Raw genomic sequence first — 21,149 nt, forward strand, 5'->3', positions numbered from 1 at the left:
ACAATAAAGAAATTAAGTAATATTATAAGATTATATTCGAGATTTAGTAGTTATATAGAGATAAAGAAAAAGAATATAATTATTTTTAAGATATTAGTATTTATATTAACGCTATAAAGTATAATAATTATAATCTCTATTAAGAGTATCTTTATTTTATTTAGAATTTTAAGTATAACTTTAAAAAGATAAAAAAAGTTATTATAAAGAAGATAGATCTCTTAAAAAAGATTAAGAATACTTTATTAAAGATTAAGAAATAAATAATATTATTATTTAATATTAATATAAAACGATTTAAAAAGAATAAAGTCTCGATCTATAAGATAAGATCTAAGATAGAGAATATTATAATCGAAGTTAAATTCTTAAAAAAGATCGTTAAGAAGCTAAAGGTTAAGAAGTTAAAAGTTAAGAATCTAAGTAATAAGATAATAATTAAAAAAAAATCGATTTATTAATTATTCGTTTTTAAGAATTCGAATTTAGAATTAAAAGTTAAGGAAGTAGATATTTATAATAATTACGTATATATAAAAAAGAAGATTAACTTATTAAAGAATACTCTTTTAAAATTATAAGAAAAGCTAATAATATTGTTAATAATAATAGAAAGGATTTATAGAATAGTTATTTTACTCTTAGCTTAATATAAGAGCGTAATAAAACTTATTAAAGACGCTATAAAACTTTTATTTTTTCTAAATTAAGATAATAAGTAAGTTAAAGATAAAAAGATCGATATCGAGAGTATTAAGAAATATTAGAGTATTAATAAGCTATTATTAAATAGAATTCTCGATATCTTAAATAATATATAAGAAATCTTTATTAAGGAATATCTAGATTTAATAATCTTAATATTCGTTTATAACGACGACGAAAAGTCTTTCGCAGAGTTCGAAGAGTAGAAGAAAGAATTTCCTATTTCTGATCCTATAACTAAAGAAAGCGCTTAATCGAAGAAAACGCTTTATATCTTCCCGGCCCAGCTTGAAATAAGCCCGAGGATTACACCTTCTTTCCTACACCTTTACGTAGCTACCTTTACGAGATATCTCAGTTCCGTTTGAGAAGAAATACCTTCTTTTCTATCTTATACACCTTCACGTCTAGACGAGATAAGGAAAAGCCTGAGAACGATATGGCTTTTCATAAGGGAGGGTAACTGTTACGTTTTTAGCATAGCGTGAGAAATCTTACTAGCGTGACTTGGTATATTACTTTCTTTCTTCGATTTCGTTTATAGCTTTAGCTTAATCAATAAATTAATTATAATCAAAATCAAGAAATATCTTTCGCTTCTTCGTGAAACTTCTTTTCAGAAGTATATGTATGCTTCTTACACAGTAACCCTAATATATGCGCTGTGAGAAGATATTTCTAGACTTCCCCTCTATAGGGCCGCTTTCCGAAAGTAGGGTTAGGGCTGCACTAGTGCGGGTGCAGGACTTTCGGTGCAGACCTCTGTATCGAATTTTATTAAAATTATTACTATTCGACTATTTAAGCTTATATTAAAAAGTATTTTAAATAGAGTAAATAAGTTTTTAATAAGTAATATTAAAATTTCTTATCTTTAAATACTTATAAGATTAAACTTAATAATTCTTTTTTTATTTAAAAGCTTAAACTACGCTTTATAATTAAAAAGAATTTTAATAGAGAATAATAAAGCTATTAAAAAATTAAAAGTAAGAAAAGAGATTTTAATAGTTATAAATATTAATTTATTTACTCGCGATATCTAATTAAAAAGCGTAGAGAAATCGAATTTATAATTAATTATATATATAATTTTAAGATTTACTAACTTAGCTCTATCTTATTCTATTATATATATTAATAAATTATTAAAAAGCTTATTTTTTTATTACTTAAGATTAAAATTATAAAATTAAAATTAACTAATTAAATTATCGAATTCTATAATTTTTACGTTAAAGATTATGAGATTAAATTTTAAATATTAACTTAATTAATTTATTCTATTTAATTCTCTTAACGTTACGTAATATATAAGACTAAAGTAAATTTATAAAGTTATAGAGTTAATTATATACTTTTAAAAAGCATAGCGTAGATAAGATTCAATAAAGTATTCGTAAAGATATACCTACTAAAAATTAAGATTTATCTCTCGGAGCGCTCTCGGAGAACCGTCGAAGACTTAGAGAAGTTTCAAAGAGTCTCCCTCTGAGAATGAATAAGAATCACTTTGATCATTCGGGGACTCTCAGAGAGCTCTCCGAAAGATCAGATTAATAAGTGATAAATCACATAGAGGGGTGAGTAGTCTTCTCACGATATCGACAAGCTTTCCACGACTGGGTAGCCCCGCGCCCCAGGCTCCCAGCACATATTAGAGATTAAGTTTCAGAGATTGCAAATCCTAGTGAATACGAGTACTACCGAGGGTGGCTACAAATGTCCTGCACTGTCGGATAACGCCCCGCCTAAAGGGTCGCCTAGCCAATGCTCCTAGAACTCTTTCGGGACTGTACCTGGCCTCAGCCCATTTTGGGGCCTAAGTGCCCAGTATCGCGCCCAAAAAAGTCCCTAAAATTCAATTCATGCGCCCATGGTGTCCAAGGTATAGTTCTAGGGTCCCCCGTTACAGAGCTGCCTTCCGAGATTGGGATTAGAAGTTGGTACTAGCGCTGTGCAGCGTACAGCTCGCGGCAGGATTGATTCTTGATGTAATCAAATTGCTCTGATCCTCTCTAGGGATGCGTAATGACTGACGTTCAACCCCTATAACAGTCATCTGATGCTTATACGATAACAGGCCGTTTGACCTGACAAATAACAGCGCTAACCGTATACAGTACGTGTCTCACCGTGAAAGATATAAGGTTAATAAAGACGGGCGTAGTAGATAGAGGCTTGACGCTATCTATCCTTAGCTCAGTAAAATATCACTAGTGATACTCGGATTTCAGGCCTAAATACCTCTAAATTGTATCGTTTCCCTCGAATCTCACCTTACAAGTACTACAAGCCCTTTGCAGTACGGTTATTTGGCTATATATGACTATCAAATGATCGAGTAGGTCTGACCTGACGTCACGTGTCATATGACAAATCCGCATTCCTAATCCCCTCATCCATACTCCTACCACCATTCAATTCATCTATGAATATAGTACAACAATATATTTTGTAAGATACATCGCTCATGAGGAACGGGGCCGCTAGCTGCGCCGCTAGCAATCCCAGCGGGCAATCCTCTCCATCATGCTGGCCCGATGCCAATTATCGCCCATTGAAACCCATCTTCACTTGCGCCATCGCCATCGCTTTATAGTACTTAGCAGTGTGCAGCCTGCCAAAAATGCCGCGGCATCTGACAGAACATCGTAAATGCAAACATCATCAAGCACCCGCTTAAATCCAACGCGCGAAGCCAGGCAATCGCACCACTATGCTCCAAATATGGTACACGAAGATCGATGAAAGGGTATCGTCACAGGCGTCTCCGCTACATCCCTCGACCGCCTCGCTCCTCCTCCTCTGCTGCCGCCGGCCCTGCCTCCAGCTCCACGTCGCTGACTTCCGCAAGGCCATTTTCTTCCCCAATGTCTTGCGGCTCAGGTACTTCGAATTCTAGCCTCTCTTGTTGAGCTACCGCCTGTGCTGACACGATCTCTGCCAAACGCTTGAGGCGGGGTGTTTGCAGCCAAGACGGCGTGTAAGTCTCCAAAGCGGTAATTACCCGGGGCTCGGCGATCTCGTAGGGTCCGCTGTCCTCCATGTCCACGGCCGTCAGGAGTAGCACATCGCCTTTCTCGGTTACCCTCGACGCCACCGCTTTCATGATGTCGCCGTTGATCGGTTGTTCATAATCTGCTACCAGGTATTGATTGAGCAGCTTCTGTATTTGATTCGGCGACAGCCTGAGTGAACACTGTCAGCGACAAATTCAGCCAAGCGGCGACTAAAATACTCACATCCAACATATGTCTTGGATAATTTCGATGTCATTCAAGGTAGCCTTCTTGAGCTGCAATAATTTTGTTGCTTGCTAAAACAAGGTTAGCAGTATACTTCAGGTGGGAGCAGGCACGCATACCATGAGATGCTCGAGTTGCAGGGTGCCCTCGGGCATATCGTGACTTTTACACCATTCTTCGATGCGGGTTATGTTGTAATTGATTTGTAAGCCACGTTTCCATGATAGGAAGTTACGGCGCATAAGCAGGTCGTTGAATGCTGTTACACCGACGAGTCTCAAGAGCTCGGTCAACGTCTGAGTGATGATTGAATCCTCCAAGTAGTAGGCCTTCATAGCCTTGAAAGCGTTGTTCAGTAGACTCAAGAGGTTGTCCATACTGTATGCTGGCGTATTGTTGGATTGCAGGAGCTTGCCGAGAAATCTATTACTCTCACTCGTGACAAATCCCGGGAGAGACTGCGACTCGATGATTGCTGGTACTATCATCTTTTGCAGCTTTTTCTTGAGCACTTTCATCCAGGTATGATAGATGTTGAATTCTAGACTTTCCAAGTCGTGCTTCACAATTTCTAGGAGCCGATCGTACTCGTAGTTGTCGGTCTTCTGCGCTTCGTACCAATCCTCTGCAAGAAACACAAAAGAGAGCATCTCGTGAACGTTGGAGAGCCAGAAAGCGCCAGGGTTGATAGCATCGTCACCTTCATGTTGCATGACCTCTTGCTGCACAGATTGCATCACGTTAGCAAGGAATCGTTCTGACTCTTTGACAAATCCATTATTCCACATCTCAGAGGTAACTAGGTTGATCAAGTAGGCGGGGAACAAGACCTCTTTATCAGTGGGTGAAGGTGTTGTGCTTGGTGCCGGAATTTTCAAGTTCTTGATCAGGCCCATGGTGACTTCCTCGTTCAACCCGTCTTCATCTGAAAGTAGATTCTCCAATTCAAATTCGACGTTGTCTAGGACAGGACTGAAGTTCGATCCGGAAAGGTTCTCACGGTGGGCATTGGTGCCCATGATGGCCATAGAGCTTGGACGCGGATGATAAGCGGAGCTGAAACGGTCTGGCTCCGCCCTTTCCGCACCAGCGCTCCTGCGCTTCGGTTTCTTCGAAGACACGAGGTTGATGAGGCCATTGATTTGAGGCTGTGGGACATGTCCGTTGGTCAATTCGCCATTTATAGGGATGGCGCGCTTAGCAAGATCCAATTGGTCTTGGAGGTCGGCCAGCTGTTGACGTAACGACATCTTTTCATTTTCGTGGTCACTCCCAGCTTTCTTCGCATTTCCTAATTCCATGTTGGTGGTCCGGAGCGACTCTCGAAGCTTCTTCCCCTCTTCTTGCAAACGTTTTGTATTCGCAGCTGAATCGTCATATGTTTGCTGCAATCTCTTCATCTCTTCTTCCATTGCATTCAGGCGAGCGGCCGTGATGCCGGCTTGGTTGGCCTCGACTTGGAGCTCCTTCGAGCGGCTTTCGAGAGTGTTGTGTCGTGTCTTCCATGACTTTAGTTGATTCTCGTAGCCTTCCACTTGAGCTATCAAAGCCTTGTTCTCGCGCTTCATAGCACCCAAAGACTGAGTCAATTCGACAACCTTGTTCTCCAGCTTGTACGATATCTGCTTGAGATCTCTAGCTTCCTCTCGTAGTTTTCTATAGCCCCCTCGTGCCTGCTTGCCGCGCCATAGACTTTGGATGATGACAACCTTCTTGCGATATTGCCTCCACGAGCGCAATTGTCGCCGTGTCCGCCATGCACGTTGTATTGTGACAGCCGCATTGCCAACTCTTGTCTCCATGATATATCTCCTGCAAAGATATCCCTTGGTCATTCCTTGGAGCATGATGATATTACCACGTATTTCATTGAACCGCTTTTTGTCCTTGTGGCCACGCCACACTTTCTGTATACTTGTCGCAGCTCTGATTTGGCGCACTTCTTCCGCACGTTGACGAGCTTGGTACCCTCGGGTCCATGCCTGAAGAAGGAGAATAGACTTTCGAGCCTCGAGGTACTTCCTTCTGTAGTATTTGCAGCGCAAATTCTTTTGTATCATAACGGCACATTCGTTGAGCTTTGTTGTCCGTAGATTCTCGAGGAAGGCAAGCATGCCGGCACGAAAAAAAATCTTGGTAAGTCCCAATTGGTATTTGTCAAGACCTCTGTTACTGCCTTGTCCGAGTGCCTTCTTCAGAATGGCATTTGCCATCTCTCGGATAGCCGAAGTCCACGACTGAGAGGGAACCAGCATGTAGTAGCGCATTGCGAACTCCTCGTACGTCCATCGAGTAGGATACCCCGCGCAACTGATCCTCACAGTTTCTAGCACACCGCAAGCTCGCAGTTGGCTCAAGACCATTGGGCCTTCGAATTTCCATGGTTCTTTACCCTCATTCGGTTTGATGCAACGAATATAGTGCACCTCCGTTGAGTTAATTGTGTGCATCAATTCAATGAGAGATGATTTGAAGATTCCTCCAAGTGTGGGCTTTCTATTGGCCGCGACGCCCACCCTTCGATTGGGAGTTGACACGGCTTTTGCATTTGACGCCGTCGCAGATTCCTTCTCTCGGACTATGGAAGCAGCCTCTAAGACTTCGCCGAGGAATGCGTTGGAGGAAAGGCGAAGGACCTCCATGTGTTCATCTGGTACCGTGTCCCTGTTCTTCTCAATAAAGCCATCCGATTCGTAGGTCACGTCAACGGCGTAATGGCATACGGTGAAGGCAGATTTGCCGAATCGTGGCTTTTTATAGTATTTCGATTTTTCGTTCGCAAAGTTGTGGTGTAGTTTCGTTACGAATTGCTCGTCAGATCCCATCGGTAGCCTTGACTCTTCATCCAGCAAGGCAAGGACTCCGAGTTTGGTCTCAATAAGATCAATGCAGGGCTGATTGTCCGAAAAGTCGATGAAAGTCCAATCAATCTTCTCACGTAGATACTCTTCTTGCTCCAGCTTGAACACATGCTGATTAAACTCTTGCTGTAATTTCTCGTTGGCGTAGTTGATACAGAATTGTTCAAAAGAATTTTTAGCAAAATGTTCAAATCCGTAGATGTCCAGGACTCCGATGAACGTTGCGACCCTTCTGCTAACTTCCCCGGTGGCGAGACCATTGTTGATGGTTTCGACTAACCAATCAAATAGACTGGAATAGATGAACTTGGCAACAGAATCCCGGACGACGAGTGCTTGCTGCTGGGTAAGATTTGACATGATTCTTTCCCCTCTCGTAATTAGTTGTTTCTTGACGGTCCATTTTGCAAATTCACCAGCATTGACACCAAGGATTTGGCAAGCCTTGAGGAGCGATGTCTCAGTGGAAGGGAGGACCGAGTCCGTCCTTGTGGCTGCAATCTTGACATTCCCAAGATGAAGCAGGGCACTGAGTAGGCCAAATATCTGAGCCTGCTTATCTTGACTGACCCCTATCGTTGTCAATGATTGCCTGGTCGCATCGAAGTCTGCCTTGTCGTCAACGCCTTCTATGACTGGGGCGCCGCCCTGGTTGAGGTAGTCAAAGTGTTCGACTGGAAGCAAACCCCACTCCTGCCGCTCCGGTTCTGTAGCGCCAGCCACCAGCTGGTAGAAAATATGGTAGTTCCTTTCCTTTAATGGCTGAAAAACCAATCTTGAGCGTTCGAGTAGGTAGGTCCTTATTTTTGCACCAATGATCTCTGCCTTAGTGTCGAACATAATTTCGATATATTTTCCAAACCGAGACGAGTTGTCATTCCTGGTGGTCTTGGCATTACCGAAGGCCTCCATGACAGGATTAGTGGCAAGAATCTGTTCCTCCGTTTCGCTCATTGCATCCGCAATGCCCTTGGCTCGTTTCCCTGGTTGGTCGGGCGATTCTCGAGTTGCAAAATACCTCATTATGTACTTGGCACTGACGGTCTTGCCTGCTCCTGATTCTCCGGAGACAACGATGGTCTGATTCTTGTTATCCCGTAACATGTCCCTAAACCGTTTAGTACGTAAACTGGACGACTGGAACCAGAACATCTTACGCAAAAGCTTCCTCGGCGATAGCGAACAGATGAGGCGCTTGAGAAGACCTTTGCTTGCCCGCATAAACTTGCACCATGCCAGGCACATAGAGGGAATCTACCCGAGCAAACGGATTGGTGGCGATGAGAACAATACCGCTATATGTGTATATCTCCTTTTGCGAATACCGTAATCTGATGGCTTGAAGGACTGTCAATGTGTTAGCTGGGCATTGTTGAGGAATGACCATGTCTGGACATGCCGGCTGGCTCATTAAGATGTGACAAGTTCGTAAGATCATCGCTGGCTTCGAGTATGGCAGGGTTCATGAGGGGAGGAAGAGAGGCATTGTTATCATCTTGGAGCGCGGCCAAGGTGGTTTGGATTGTCTTTGACTGTTTCCGTCTGCGTGAGCCATATCCAGATGGGCCATTCGTGAATGGGCGCGAAGCTTACCTCTCCGTTAGCCAGTTGAAAAACTAGCTTGACCTTGTCGCCCTCTATGTTTTTCGACTCCACCTCCGAGGCAACCCATCCTTCTGTAGTATCGGGCTGCCATGCCCGTGTCCCGACATCATAGTTGTGTGCCATAGCACCTCAAGGAGAGGGGCTCCTGAAGGCCGCCAGTGTGGAAAAGAAACGCTCGCCCGTTCCCAAATTGATGTAATTATTAGGGTGAGTGGAGAAAGAGGCCGCGTGGCTGACAGGCTATGAATGGCCGGGGCCTCTAGCAACAGCAGCAATGGAGGCTCTCAGGTGTCTGATAGAGGTCTAACGGTTGATAGAAAAAGTGAGAGAAAAGCCCGCATTTGGGTTGGTTGCTTTCCACTAAGCGGCTGGCTCAAACCACCACTCTAGTACTTCACAGTAATGCAGGGGTTCAGCCCCTATTACACACATGAGATTGAAAACACCAACGACTTGTGATAATCAGATTGTTGTCTGCTCGAAAACATCTTACAGCGCCATGTGATGAATCTTATCAATTTGTCTCAATAACGCACCGTTTATTCACTCTTTTATGCGTCTATGGATTTGTCTATGATCTACGTTATTGCCAACAATTAACTCAATGTTCAAAGCCGGAGCGCCAAAGCGTTCTCCATCTCATTTGCAAGCATACTGCTGGAGCAAACAACGAGGTTCGTTCTGCTGTTCATGTGCTTGGTACAGTTCCGGCGGCCATTAGGACCCCCTAAATCATCTCTTCGATTATGCGGCCAAGAAAGTGTGACGAAGCTCCGATGGTTGTATGATCGTCCGCATTACGAAAGACTGAATTCGAGTGCAGAGGGAGACCTCAGGTTCAGTACAATACCCGCGTCATTATTCGAGCTAGATGTCGTCAGCAGAGTGGAATTGATAGCGATAGCAATAGCCGAAGCCTCGTACAGCTCAACCCCTCTAGTCTTTGATAAAGATCTTTGATGACCGCAACATTGACACCGCTAATATCAGCCATCAAGTATGCCACCTAAGAAACCATCAGCCATGCACTCTGTTTCAAGACGGTCTGTGCCTACCTCGCCTCTGCTGTCCGTCATCTGTTTATCGACGTTATGATTGCCCAGAATTGCATTGACTAAAGGCATAAGCGTTATGTCAAGCGAATAACGACTTTGCTCGGTCTTACCTCCCCGCAGAACACCTGGTATGTTACGGTGAATGTATATTACCCGCACGTGGTTTGGTTCATCCATAGTCAAAGACCGCAGAGAGACTTCGGGCATATTGACCGCACCCAAAGTAGTACCCTCATTTACATAGCGTATTAAAGCGGTGCTCACTTCAATTCCAATTGCGCTTTGGGCTTCTTCAGTGCTCCCTCCTATATGTGGTGTGAGGATTATGTTCTTGAGGCTTCGAAGATCTTGAGCCCAGGAATTGAGCTCATTCGTAAAATAGTCCCCATTGCCTCCTGGTTCCGCTGGATAAACATCCAGGGCGGCCCCAGCTAACTTGCCAGAGCGCATGGCATCGATCAAAGCCGGGATATCAATGACACTGCCACGACTGGCATTAATAAGATAGCTGCCATCTTTCATATCACCCATTTCTTTGCGGCTAATGAGGTTATTGGTTTCTGGCAACTCCGGTACGTGGCATGTCACAAAATCAGCAGCCCGCAGCAAGGCTTCCAGAGTTGGTACTTGCTTCGCAGTTCCCAAGGCCATTAGATTGACGGCATCGTAATATATCACCGTCATACCGAACGCTTCAGCAAGCACGGAAAGCTGGGATCCAATATGTCCATAGCCTATGATGCCTAGGACGGATGTCAGATAGGAGGAATCCAGCGGTGCCCTGGTACGTTACCCAACGTCTTTCCACGTATCTCCCAGCAACCGTTGCTAACCTTGTTCCAAGTTCCTTTGTGTAACTCATTCGAGCGATCACCAAGCTGCCTGGCCAGGGAGATGATTTCCGCAATGACCAGCTCAGCAACACTACGAGAGTTGCTGAAGGGAGAATTGAACACTGCAATGCCATGTTCGGCAGCATATTGCGTGTCGACCTGATTTGTGCCTATGCAGAAGCATCCAACGACGATCAGATTCTTGGCCTCTCGAAGAACTCTGGCGGTAAGCTTGGTCTTCGAGCGTATGCCAATGACATGAACATCTCTGCAATGATCAGTTTGAAACTTGCGCATCCAAAGAGACTCATGCGTTACCCCACCGTATTTTCCCTATCAACTCATCCTCGGGCAACGCGGACTTCAGATGGGTGACTTGGTAACCCTGAGCTTCGAGCAAGCCTTGACCCGTCACATTGACATTCTCGAGCAGAAGAATCTTTATGTCCTCCGTAGCAAAAGGTTTCAGATGCTTGGCTAAACCTCCAGTGGCTGCGCGTAAAGGTGACCCAGACTTGGTCCATGATGGGGTATGGAAACCTGTTGGAGATGTTGAAACACCAAGACTGGAGGATACGCGCCTGGCGAGGTCTGTCGACGGCGGCTCTATATCTATACCCTCGGTCGCATCTAAAGCCGAATTCATATTGGGGCTTCGTTTGCTACTCGCAGTTGCAAATCCGCTTACTGCTACATTACTGGTTGAAATGTCGATGACTTTATCTGGCTAAACTCCGGCATTTGTATGATCCTCATGACTCACCAAATATGCTCCTGAAAGTGGAGCGAACAAAGCTGGATTTCCTTGAATTTGTTGAGACGGACTTGTGCCTCGTCACGAACTTATAGTCCTGTATCAAGATCTACTTTAGTTTGGCGTGCTACTCAGCTGTCTACTCACAGGACGTTGCTTGTATTGGTGCTTCAAGCCAGAGATAGAATCTTAAAAAGAACCATGGAGTGTACCAACTAATATTGATCACATAGAGCTGTGCACTATATCAGATGGTAAGAGCACAAGATGACAGCAGCGTGAAAATGCGGCAGAGATCTTCGAGAACAACTGTGGAGCATGGTTGCTCGATAAAGTAGAACTTATTAGAATCATCACATCATCCTGCCATCCTTTGACGCCAAACGAAAGGGGGCAGGATCTAGCTTTGCTTGCACTCAGCGGCCTCCTGCTTGGGTTTTGAGTTGTCGTCCTGATGTCAAGGTCAGCATGTGTAGTACAAAGATGAAACATCTACGTACCTCCTCGTCTGACTCTTCCTCGTCATCGCGGTCCTCACTAGCATCGTCGTCTTCCTCATCGTCTTCATCCTCGAAATCGCCTTCTTCAAGGTCTTCATCAACTTCCTCGAATTGTAATGCCTCTCCAGTGAACCAGTCGATCGCGCGAGGAATGAGCTTTTCCTTGATGTCCTCACCCAGTTGATAGTCAAGCTCCAAGCGCTCTTCAACATCTGAAGCAGCGTCATCTTCGTCTGCTTCTGGAGCCTTTGGAGGATCGAAGAAATTGAAGAAAGATTCTGTTGGTACGGTCTTCTTCACGATACGAGTCTGCTTGGTGTCTGACGACGGATTAGAGTTGCCGCCTTCAGTGACCGACTTCCTATGACGACTTACTCTTGTTCCGCTGCTTCTTGCTCTCGACTCTCACAGTCAGGTCTTTCCCAGCCTTCCAGTCAATTTTATCTCCTTCAGCGTGATCATAGATGAACTCGCCCCCGTAGCCACTCTCTTCCTGGTAGAAGTAGGTCTTGGTGATGGTTTTGTTGGAAAAGAAATCATTTTCAGCAAACTCAAATTTCAGACGGAACCCAGGCTTTTCAAGGTATTCCATGCGAATGTCCGTTAGGAGCTTCAATACCGCCTCATCCCGATCTGTGATCAGCTCGGCTAACGACACTTGGTTTTTCATAGCCGACAGCCAGAACTCGGGTATGCCAGTCATGTCCTCGGCGGCCTGGCGACCTTCGGCCGTCTCCTCTTTGCTCGATTCATCATCTTCTCCCTCCTCGTCCTGTTCACCAGCCTTGACTTCATTTTCGCTGGGCTCTGAAGCACCGTTGACTATCTTAGCGCGCTTCTCATAAAGTGGAGTATACTTTGCGAAGTATTTTTTCTCAAGCTGTAGCACCTCTTCCTGAAATTCGCCTTCGAGCTTGGCATGCTCCTTCTGTACACCCTTGAGACCAGCGACGCGGCGGCGCACGGGAGCAGGGAGGGATTCGACGTATCCTGAAGAACGGCCGACCAGAGTGCCAAGCTTCCCTTGTATCATCGATACAAGCTTAGGATTTTGAGCGAAGATTGAGGCGGCGGCAGCACGGTCGAGATCCTCTGTGTTGAAATAATCAGCATTCAAATGGTCCGAGAATTGGAATATGTGGGAGAGATTAGGTTCGTAAGGCCTACCTTCTTTGATGCTAGCCACACCTGGCTGCTGAGCGTGAGAGGAGATGGGTGCATTGTTGGCAGGAGTGTTCTGAGGCGTACTACATGGTTGGAGTGGTAAGCGTACATCTGAATTTTGACGGATTCGACTTACGGTGCTGTTGAAAGATCAAGCTTCTTGTTGCGGATAGGTTCTGACATGTTTGACTTGTTGTGACTGATTGTAGGTATGACCATGTGAGGTGAGGCAGAGAGAGGGTGTGTACTGAAATTTTAATGCTCGTGGTTTGTGCTTTTGGGCCGGGGGGGGGTTCTTCAAGCGCGGATACACGACGCTAAGATAAGAAAAGCTTAATCGTGCTTAAAGTTACCCAGGCTGTATTCACTACAAAATCTACCGGTCTTGCTTGTCTGTTCCATGCTTTATGACCTTGGCCGGGAGTTCCAACGGTTGCTCTCTTTCCCACCTCCTATAGGCCTGGTCTCTCCCACATTCTGCATGCGGAGTACGTACGGAAAATGTCATACCCATTTCGCTCAGATGAGGAATTTGGCAAGCTGCAATCATGACATCCCTTTGCAAATATCTTTGTCCAGACCGGTGGAGTGCTGTCGACCTACCTAGCCATTGATGCAGGTAGCCATAACAGTAAGATAGAAACGAGTCTTTGAGATTCGATAGAAGAAGGGCTGGATTAGCATCACACCATGGAGGATTCAGGCCCCCGGCCTATTGCGTTTACGCATAGGAGCAGCTCAAGCATCAATTGCGAAAACAGTGCAGCGAGCAACGGAAACCTCAATGGGTCCTTGTTTCGGCGAGACTCTAACATCAGCAAGTGAGGCACTTGTCATTAGGCTACCCAAACCCAACACGGTCTAACACAGTCACAGTGCTAGCTTTGTGTCCGATGTCGAAATGGCTCACGAGGAGGTTCGAATTCGAACATTGCATTGAAACAATTGACAACCCAGGCTAACGAGTTCAGGTGTTTGCGGGACCTATGTCGGAGAGCGTCCCATCGAGTGTGACTGGGTTTGCCCACCGGCGATCGAGGGCAGATTCAGTAGCAAGTTTTACATATTTCCAAGAGGATGATGAGTCTCCTGAATGGTCCGTGGATCAGGCTGTCATAGATGAGGAGGACGAAGACACGGACATTGGCAAGCAGCCTGGAGAAGACGTAGAGTACGATTTGGAGTCAGGCACCATATCGTCCCAGAGACGCAAATCTTCGGGTTTCTCCAAAAGTACTGCCGAAGAGCCTCTTCTTCACCGTAACGACTCTACCAAGACTGACGCGAGCGGCTTCGGACGGGGAGCAAGGTCAAGCCAGAAGATTTATGTTGTGTCCGAGGATTTGACCATCGTTGTCGCTGGGTTTATCACAAAGCCGTTGGGCTTGATACTTTACCTGACCTTTTGCGCTTTCTCTTTGGGCTTGGGATACTTGATTCTTCGCTGGCTTCCTCGTTGGCGAGTCCGTCTGACAGGATCTCCAAAACCGTTACGCGAGTGCAACTGGGTTGTCGTTGAGGTGAGACAGCGATATCAGCATCGGCGATCAAAGACAGCAGCTAAAATCGACCAGAACCAATGGGGCGAGTTTATGGTACAAGACATTGTCACAATCCAATACGGCCACGTCACTTCGACTGTCTTTGGCTTGAGGGAAAAGAAAAGCTTTCCTCTCGATTACGATGAGGATGATGACCCTATAATGACACATCTGCGGTTTTTAGACTATCGTTACATCAGCTTCTGTTTTCACCCGTTGAAAGACAACTTTGTGCTGTGTAGCGATTGGAAAGATCCTGACTGGACAGACGTAAAGTTGATCAGGGCCGGCTTGGACAGTGATGAGCGCCATAGGAGGGAACAGGTTTTTGGCAAGAACCAGATCGACATCAAACAGAAATCTATTCTCCAGCTACTTGTGGATGAGGTGAGTGATGATCCTAAAAACCCTAGGAACTTCCTAATATCCTTTAGGCCTTTCACCCTTTCTACATCTTCCAGGTTGCGAGCCTGATTCTCTGGTCCCTCGACGAGTATTATTACTACGCAGTGTGCATCTTCTTCATTTCAGTAGTCAGCATCACGACAACCTTGATTGAAACCAGATCAGTAAGTCAACCAACACACGTTCCTGGAGATATATTGACGGATAGACCATGAAACGCCTGCGCGAAATATCGCGCTTCGAGTGCGAGGTTAGAGTCTTGCGAAACGGGTTCTGTGGGTATTCCATGCCCAGGTGAAATGCACAGTCTGATACTCCTCAGGGCGACAAGTGGAAAATGGCGAGCTTGTGCCAGGAGATGTATACGAAGTTTCCGATCCATCTTTGACCCAATTTCCATGTGATAGCCTATTGCTCGCAGGAGACTGTATCGTCAATGAGAGCATGCTTACTGGTACTCAGCTGCTATCCTCACACTTTAGAAGCCACTATATTGACAAGCATCTTAGGCGAGTCTGTGCCGGTCTCAAAAGTCCCGGCAACCGATGGATCCCTACAACTGTTGAGTATGAGTTCAAGCACAATGAATCCTGAAGTCGCCAAGCATTTCCTTTTCAGCGGGACGAAGATCATCAGAGCGAGGCGGCCTCAAGAAGGACAGGACGATGAGGCCGTTGCATTAGCTATCGCTGTCAGGACCGGCTTCAATACAACCAAAGGCGCTCTCGTCCGTTCAATGCTCTTTCCCAAGCCATCAGGGTTCAAATTCTACAAGGATGCCTTCCGGTATATATCCGTCATGGCTGGTGTTGCTGCGATTGGCTTCATTGCCTCCTTTGTAAACTTCGTTAGGCTCAACGTGAGTGTTTCGAAAAGCGTTGCTCGCATCTTGCGCTAACATCGAACAGCTTGCATGGCGTTTGATCATTGTTCGCGCCCTAGACTTGATCACGATTGTTGTCCCTCCTGCCCTGCCCGCTACCTTATCCATTGGAACCAATTTCGCTCTGTCCCGATTGAAAAAGAAGCAAATCTTTTGCATAAGTCCCCAAAGGCAAGCCACTTGGCCCGCCGATAGCTCAAAGGCAATGCACTGACCTCAACAGGGTCAACGTAGGCGGAAAGCTCGACGTCATCTGTTTTGACAAGACTGGAACCCTGACCGAAGACGGCCTTGATGTCTTAGGGGTAAGAGTTGTCCATCGGCCAGCGATGAGGTAGTGCATACTCTTGTAATGCTATGTGTTTCTTTACTAACTACCATCAGATTCAGTGGCGTACTTGGTGATTCCTCAACCCTCCTGCCTGGTGCTGCTTATCAACGAGATCCCACGGTTAATTATCAGATCCATAAAGCCGCTCTGTATACAATGGCTACTTGCCACTCCTTGCGTGTTGTGGACGATGAGCTACTAGGAGATCCTCTCGATGTCAAGATGTTCGAGTTCACTGGCTGGTCTTTCGAAGAATTCGCACAGAAGGCAAATGTCATTGACCAAGAAGATGGCCAAAACAGCCCTTCATCGATAGCTAGACCACCCCCTGGTCTGGAGTACGGCATTGATGAAATGCCGCAATCAGCGACTGTGAGTCTTCTAACAACATGATTTTGCGAAGTTCTGACTCACCGCTTGGGCAGAATGCACAGATCGAGCTAGGGATTTTGAAGTCCTTCGAATTTGTGTCACAGTTGCGTCGAGCTAGTGTTGTCGTTGGTCAATCTGGCTTTCCAGGTGGTGACATCTACGTAAAAGGAGCACCCGAGTGCATGACAGACATCTGTCGACAGGATAGCTGTGAGTTTCTTTGGAGCATGCAAAATGCTGTCACGAGTGCTAATAGTCTCTCTGTAGTTCCTGTTGATTACGACGACCTGCTTAGCTTTTACACTCATAGGGGCTTTCGGGTCATCGCCTGCGCAACCAAGCATATCGAAGCGCTGAATTGGACAAAGGTGGAGACGATGAGGCGCCAGGATGCTGAGTCTGACCTCGATTTCCTTGGCTTCATTATTTTTGAAAACAAGTTGAAACCTTCCACTACAGGAGTAATCGATGAACTCAATGATGCCGACATTCGAAAAGTCATGTGTACAGGAGACAACATACTCACAGCGATCAGTGTGGCCAGAGAGTGTAATTTGGTTGATCGTACAGCTCATTGCTTCATTCCACATTTCGTGGATGGTTTGGCTATCCAACCGCTTAAGGATGATGACACCACTAACCGAAGTAAGGCGACTACCGAGACCCTAAAGCTCTTTTGAAATGGCAGAGCATTGACAACTCGCTCTTTGAATTGGACGATAATACACTCATGGTAAGCAATGTATTGGAGATTGACGAGCTCTGCTGATTGATGCAGCCTTTGCCACCACCCGCAGAAGCCGACGCCTCATTACCATATGACATTTCCAACCTTCGAAACTACTCACTCGCTGTGAGTGGAGATGTCTTTAGATGGATTATTGAGTTTGGTAGCGAAGACGTACTGAAGAGGGTAATCTCTTTCTCTATCTCTGATCACATGTCTGAGCAGAGTACTAAAGGGAACAGATGCTTGCCCGTGGTCAAGTCTTCGCACGAATGTCGCCAGATGAAAAGCACGAATTGGTGGAGAAGCTGCAGAGTTTAGACTATTGTTGCGGTTTCTGCGGTGATGGGGCGAACGACTGCGGAGCTCTAAAGGCCGCGGATGTCGGCATATCTCTCTCTGAGGCGGAAGCCTCTGTAGCAGCGCCATTCACAAGCCGGGTCTTCGATATATCTTGCGTCCCTGAGGTCATCCGGTAACCGACAATTCCATTAGCTGCGAGCCCCTTCGACTATGCTAATCCACGGAATAGTGAAGGACGTGCAGCTCTTGTGACGAGCTTTTGCTGTTTCAAGTATATGAGCCTCTACTCCGCGATCCAGTTCACATCGGTCAGCTTCCTCTATGCGTCTGCCTCAAACTTAGGGGATTTCCAGGTATGACTGTCTTTGCTACAGAGCTGAATGTCATAGAATAATGGGAGACTAGTTCTTGTTCATAGATATTCTCTTGGTGCTGCCAGTCGCAATCTTTAGTAAGTCTAGTACCTACGGAGGACAATCCAATCAGCTAGCTAATGATTCTACAGTGGGATGGACTGGTGCCTATCCAACGCTGTGTAGCAAGCGACCAACTGCGAGCCTTGTGTCTCGAAAAGTCCTCACCCCGTTGTTGGGTCAAGTCCTGCTGTGCATAATTATCCAGTTGGTTGGCTTCGAATTCGTACAACGGCAGACATGGTTGGTAATCAGGAGTCCTGAAGGCAAATAGCTTTCGCTAACCATTACAAAGGTTCATTCCTCCACAGCTGGACACCCAAAAGTCCAATATAAAGAATTCGGAAAACACGACTCTCTTCTTGATATCCTGTTTCCAGTACATATTCTCCGGGATTGTGCTCAGTGTTGGCCCGCCGTTCAGGCAATCAATGCGAAACAATCGTAAGCTCGTTCGCGGTCATTTGCAGAGAGAGACACACTGATAAGGTTGCCCAGTGCCCTTCGTGGTGACCATTGTCGCGACTTCCCTGTTTTCTGCTTACATGCTGTTCGACCCCGGAGCCTGGCTTGCCAACCTTATGCAATTGACAGACATGTCTGTTGATTTCAAGGTCTTCGTGCTCGTCTTAGCACTAGGCGGTCTGGCATGCGCATGGATAGCTGAGAGGCGAGTGTTCCTATGGTTGGCACGGCTCCTTGGGGAGCTGCATGATACGCTATGGCCTCATCGCCGCAAGAAGCAAAAGGAATACAAACGTCTTTTGCAAGAGATGCGGATGTAGATAAATAAACAATACCCATGCTTTATTCTAAACCAAGGCGTTCATGACATGTAAGATAGGACACTAATATGGGTACGAGTACGGGTACGAGCTTGTAGATTGTAGACGAAGCACCAGATTTAGATCAACAAGTCTTACTCGGAACTGTTCTACTTATAGAAATTCTCTATTCCCTCCAATTTCGAATTAGCTCATGCAAACTGTTCTTCTCTGCAATATATATCAAAGTAAGTGTGAGCTCAAAAATAACGATTCGAGCAATATGAATCACGGTATGTTTGTGGAGAGCAGCGGTCCCCATGCGAACGCGGCTGAGAAGGAAACAGACTGGGTTCTAGACGGAGGCTGGCTGCCCCAAGCAGTCATTCGATATGGAATTCGACGACAGCTACGAGACCGCATTCATGCTATCCAGACAACATCGCTTGACGAAGCATATCAGGCGAAGATGAAATACGTGAAGGCGCTACGAACACGACCAATGGCAATTGAAACTGCCACCGCTAATTCTCAGCATTACGAGGTCGGTACAGGGGTTTTGAGGGCCTGCCTGGGGCCGCGAATGAAGTATAGCTGCTGTCTCTACCCCACTGGGAAAGAGACACTAGGACACGCCGAGGTGGAGATGCTGGAGACGTATATAGAAAAAGCGGAACTGGCCGATGGGATGAAAGTCTTAGATTTGGGGTGCGGAAACTCTGCCCGTGATCATGCAGCAATCGCTGACAGGGCCAACAAAGTTGTGGTTGGGGATCTGGAGCACTCTTCTTCGCCGAGATATTCCCAAACGCCAGGATCACAGCATTTTCCAATTCAAGGACCCAGAAAGCATACATTGACGATCAGGCCGAGTCAAAAGGACTTTCAAACATCAAGGTACTCACTGGAGATGTCGTGGATTACGAATTCGATGAAGATGCTTTTGACCGTGTGATATCTATTGAGCTGTTCGAACATATGAAGAATTATCAGCTTCTAATGGCGAAGGTATCGCGCGCCTTGAGGCCAGGTGGGAAGCTTTTCATTCACATATTCGCTCATAAAACAACACCCTACGATTTCGAAGAAGGGTGGATGAGCACGCACTTTTTTACTGGGGGCACAATGCCCAGTGCGGACCTGCTACACTACTTTCAAGGGGACCTTAAATTGCAGGAGCAATGGTGGGTGAGCGGGAAGCATTATGCTAGGACCTGCGAGGTGAGCCATTGTCGAGCGGCCTTCCATACTCAACGTCTAGCTCATGCTGTGTCTAGGATTGGCTGTCAAAAATGAACGACAGCAAGCAAGAGATCTGGCCTCACCTGGAAGATACATATGGGAAGAACAGTGCTGCTATGTGGTTTTACAGATGGCAGATCTTTTATATGGCCTGCGCTGAGCTCTTTGCGTATGAGGGTGGGGATACTTGGGGGGTATCACATTATCTGTTTGAAAAGCCATAGCACCATGCAAAATATATGCAATGGGCGGTTTATGTTTCATATGACTGTGCTCATTAATCACCCCTACAAAACACGAAATGTATATAGGGCCACTGTGAGATCGCTCGAGAATGTAACAGTGGGGAACTTTCTTGTATAGAGTTCTCCACGCTTACAGCTGCTCTGAAAGATCGGGCTGCCGAGTGGCCTACCCCGATAGCCTACCCACACAAAACTGATGGTGAAGAGCTGTTGGCAAGCCTTCCATCGACTTGCAGCCAGGCCGCCACCTAGTGCACGACTCGCAAAATCTCAAAACTACAAGCCAACACTTCAATGATCCCACGGGTGCCTCCATCCTAACAGTACTGGCCCATCTTTCTTTGCACGGTACATAAGCTACACGAAAGTCAGCAGACCTCAATTTCTCCGGAAGCGTGTAGAGCCTACGAAGAACCACATCGAGGCGCCTAACAAGGTTGCAGAATATCGGTATAAAGGCCGGACCTGGTGACGCAAATTTTGTCAGCTAGGCATACAAGTTCACTAGTATTCGAGAAGCACGCTCTCGAAGGTGAGGTGACGCACTGGATGCATGTGGATTGGATGATTCCCATGACCTCCCGAATTGCCAGCCATTGTCTGCTGTAAATAACAACCCTTGACCACGAAATGATGAACGCACTTATTTGCTTTTTCAAGGACTTGTAATTACTAATTAGTGACTATTCAGTTGCTTAAGCGCGCCAACGCGCTTAAAGGTGATTATCCTTTGCCGCGCTAGCTCGAAGAGCTCCGAAGAAAGATCAGATTGTCTATACTGCTTGACAGTCATTCACGTCCAGACATTTACTTGTCAGGGTGTCCTATTAGTTCTTGAAAACTACCGTTTAATTCACAAGTACAACTCAAAGACTGATATCTTCTTGCCTTACTAAACGTCAGCGCTGCATCGTTCTGACATGGACGTTGCCCCTGTCTCCCACAAACGCAAGCTTCGAACAAACTCTGCGTAATGCAGGCAACCTACGGCTATTGTTGAGTACCCTGCAAGGAAGATCCCATCTGAGCTGTTGGGTGATCTGCTTCTATCCTCGCAAGCATCCAGGAGGTTGACACGTAATACTACGTGCCAGTCTGGGTCAATGTCACACCCAGCATCGTTGCAACACTGAAAGCCAGCTGCCACCTGGGAATATCAGATGCAAAATACTGGTCGACTCGGTCCTCTACCGTACAT

The 21,149-nt window shown here is 45.9% G+C and overlaps 4 protein-coding genes across 4 annotated transcripts; 1 reads left to right on the forward strand and 3 right to left on the reverse strand.

The window, feature by feature from the left end:
* Nucleotides 1-3,481: 3,481 nt before the first annotated feature.
* On the reverse strand, nt 3,482-8,542 carry HO133_000315 (uncharacterized protein; the record flags this gene model as incomplete). Its single annotated transcript, XM_037291254.1, has 6 exons — nt 3,482-3,896; nt 3,951-4,024; nt 4,073-7,922; nt 7,972-8,161; nt 8,214-8,346; nt 8,408-8,542. The coding sequence occupies 6 exons, from the start codon at nt 8,540-8,542 to the stop codon at nt 3,482-3,484; spliced, it is 4,797 nt and encodes a 1,598-aa protein (XP_037152689.1).
* Nucleotides 8,543-9,257: 715 nt separating this feature from the next.
* On the reverse strand, nt 9,258-10,953 carry HO133_000316 (uncharacterized protein; the record flags this gene model as incomplete). The annotated part of the gene is made up of 6 exons (XM_037291255.1): nt 9,258-9,286; nt 9,344-9,425; nt 9,475-9,533; nt 9,585-10,217; nt 10,268-10,575; nt 10,631-10,953. 6 exons carry the CDS (start codon nt 10,951-10,953, stop codon nt 9,258-9,260), a joined length of 1,434 nt encoding a protein of 477 aa, XP_037152690.1.
* Nucleotides 10,954-11,461: 508 nt separating this feature from the next.
* On the reverse strand, nt 11,462-12,908 carry HO133_000317 (uncharacterized protein; the record flags this gene model as incomplete). The annotated part of the gene is made up of 5 exons (XM_037291256.1): nt 11,462-11,512; nt 11,562-11,881; nt 11,937-12,653; nt 12,729-12,808; nt 12,862-12,908. The coding sequence occupies 5 exons, from the start codon at nt 12,906-12,908 to the stop codon at nt 11,462-11,464; spliced, it is 1,215 nt and encodes a 404-aa protein (XP_037152691.1).
* A 507-nt stretch (nt 12,909-13,415) lies between these two features.
* HO133_000318 (uncharacterized protein) lies at nt 13,416-19,930 on the forward strand (the record flags this gene model as incomplete). The annotated part of the gene is made up of 26 exons (XM_037291257.1): nt 13,416-13,546; nt 13,602-13,641; nt 13,697-14,245; nt 14,300-14,653; nt 14,701-14,835; nt 14,880-14,946; nt 14,994-15,125; nt 15,181-15,530; nt 15,580-15,725; nt 15,778-15,888; nt 15,939-16,257; nt 16,311-16,467; nt 16,525-16,857; nt 16,908-16,990; nt 17,036-17,170; nt 17,227-17,459; nt 17,517-17,640; nt 17,693-17,738; nt 17,793-17,943; nt 17,996-18,144; nt 18,199-18,481; nt 18,545-18,557; nt 18,718-18,757; nt 18,812-19,172; nt 19,226-19,685; nt 19,742-19,930. 26 exons carry the CDS (start codon nt 13,416-13,418, stop codon nt 19,928-19,930), a joined length of 5,091 nt encoding a protein of 1,696 aa, XP_037152692.1.
* Nucleotides 19,931-21,149: the final 1,219 nt, after the last annotated feature.

This window comes from Letharia lupina (genome assembly GCF_014066315.1).
Source record: "Letharia lupina isolate WasteWater1 chromosome Unknown contig_10, whole genome shotgun sequence".
NCBI classification, from domain to species: Eukaryota; Fungi; Ascomycota; class Lecanoromycetes; order Lecanorales; family Parmeliaceae; genus Letharia; species Letharia lupina.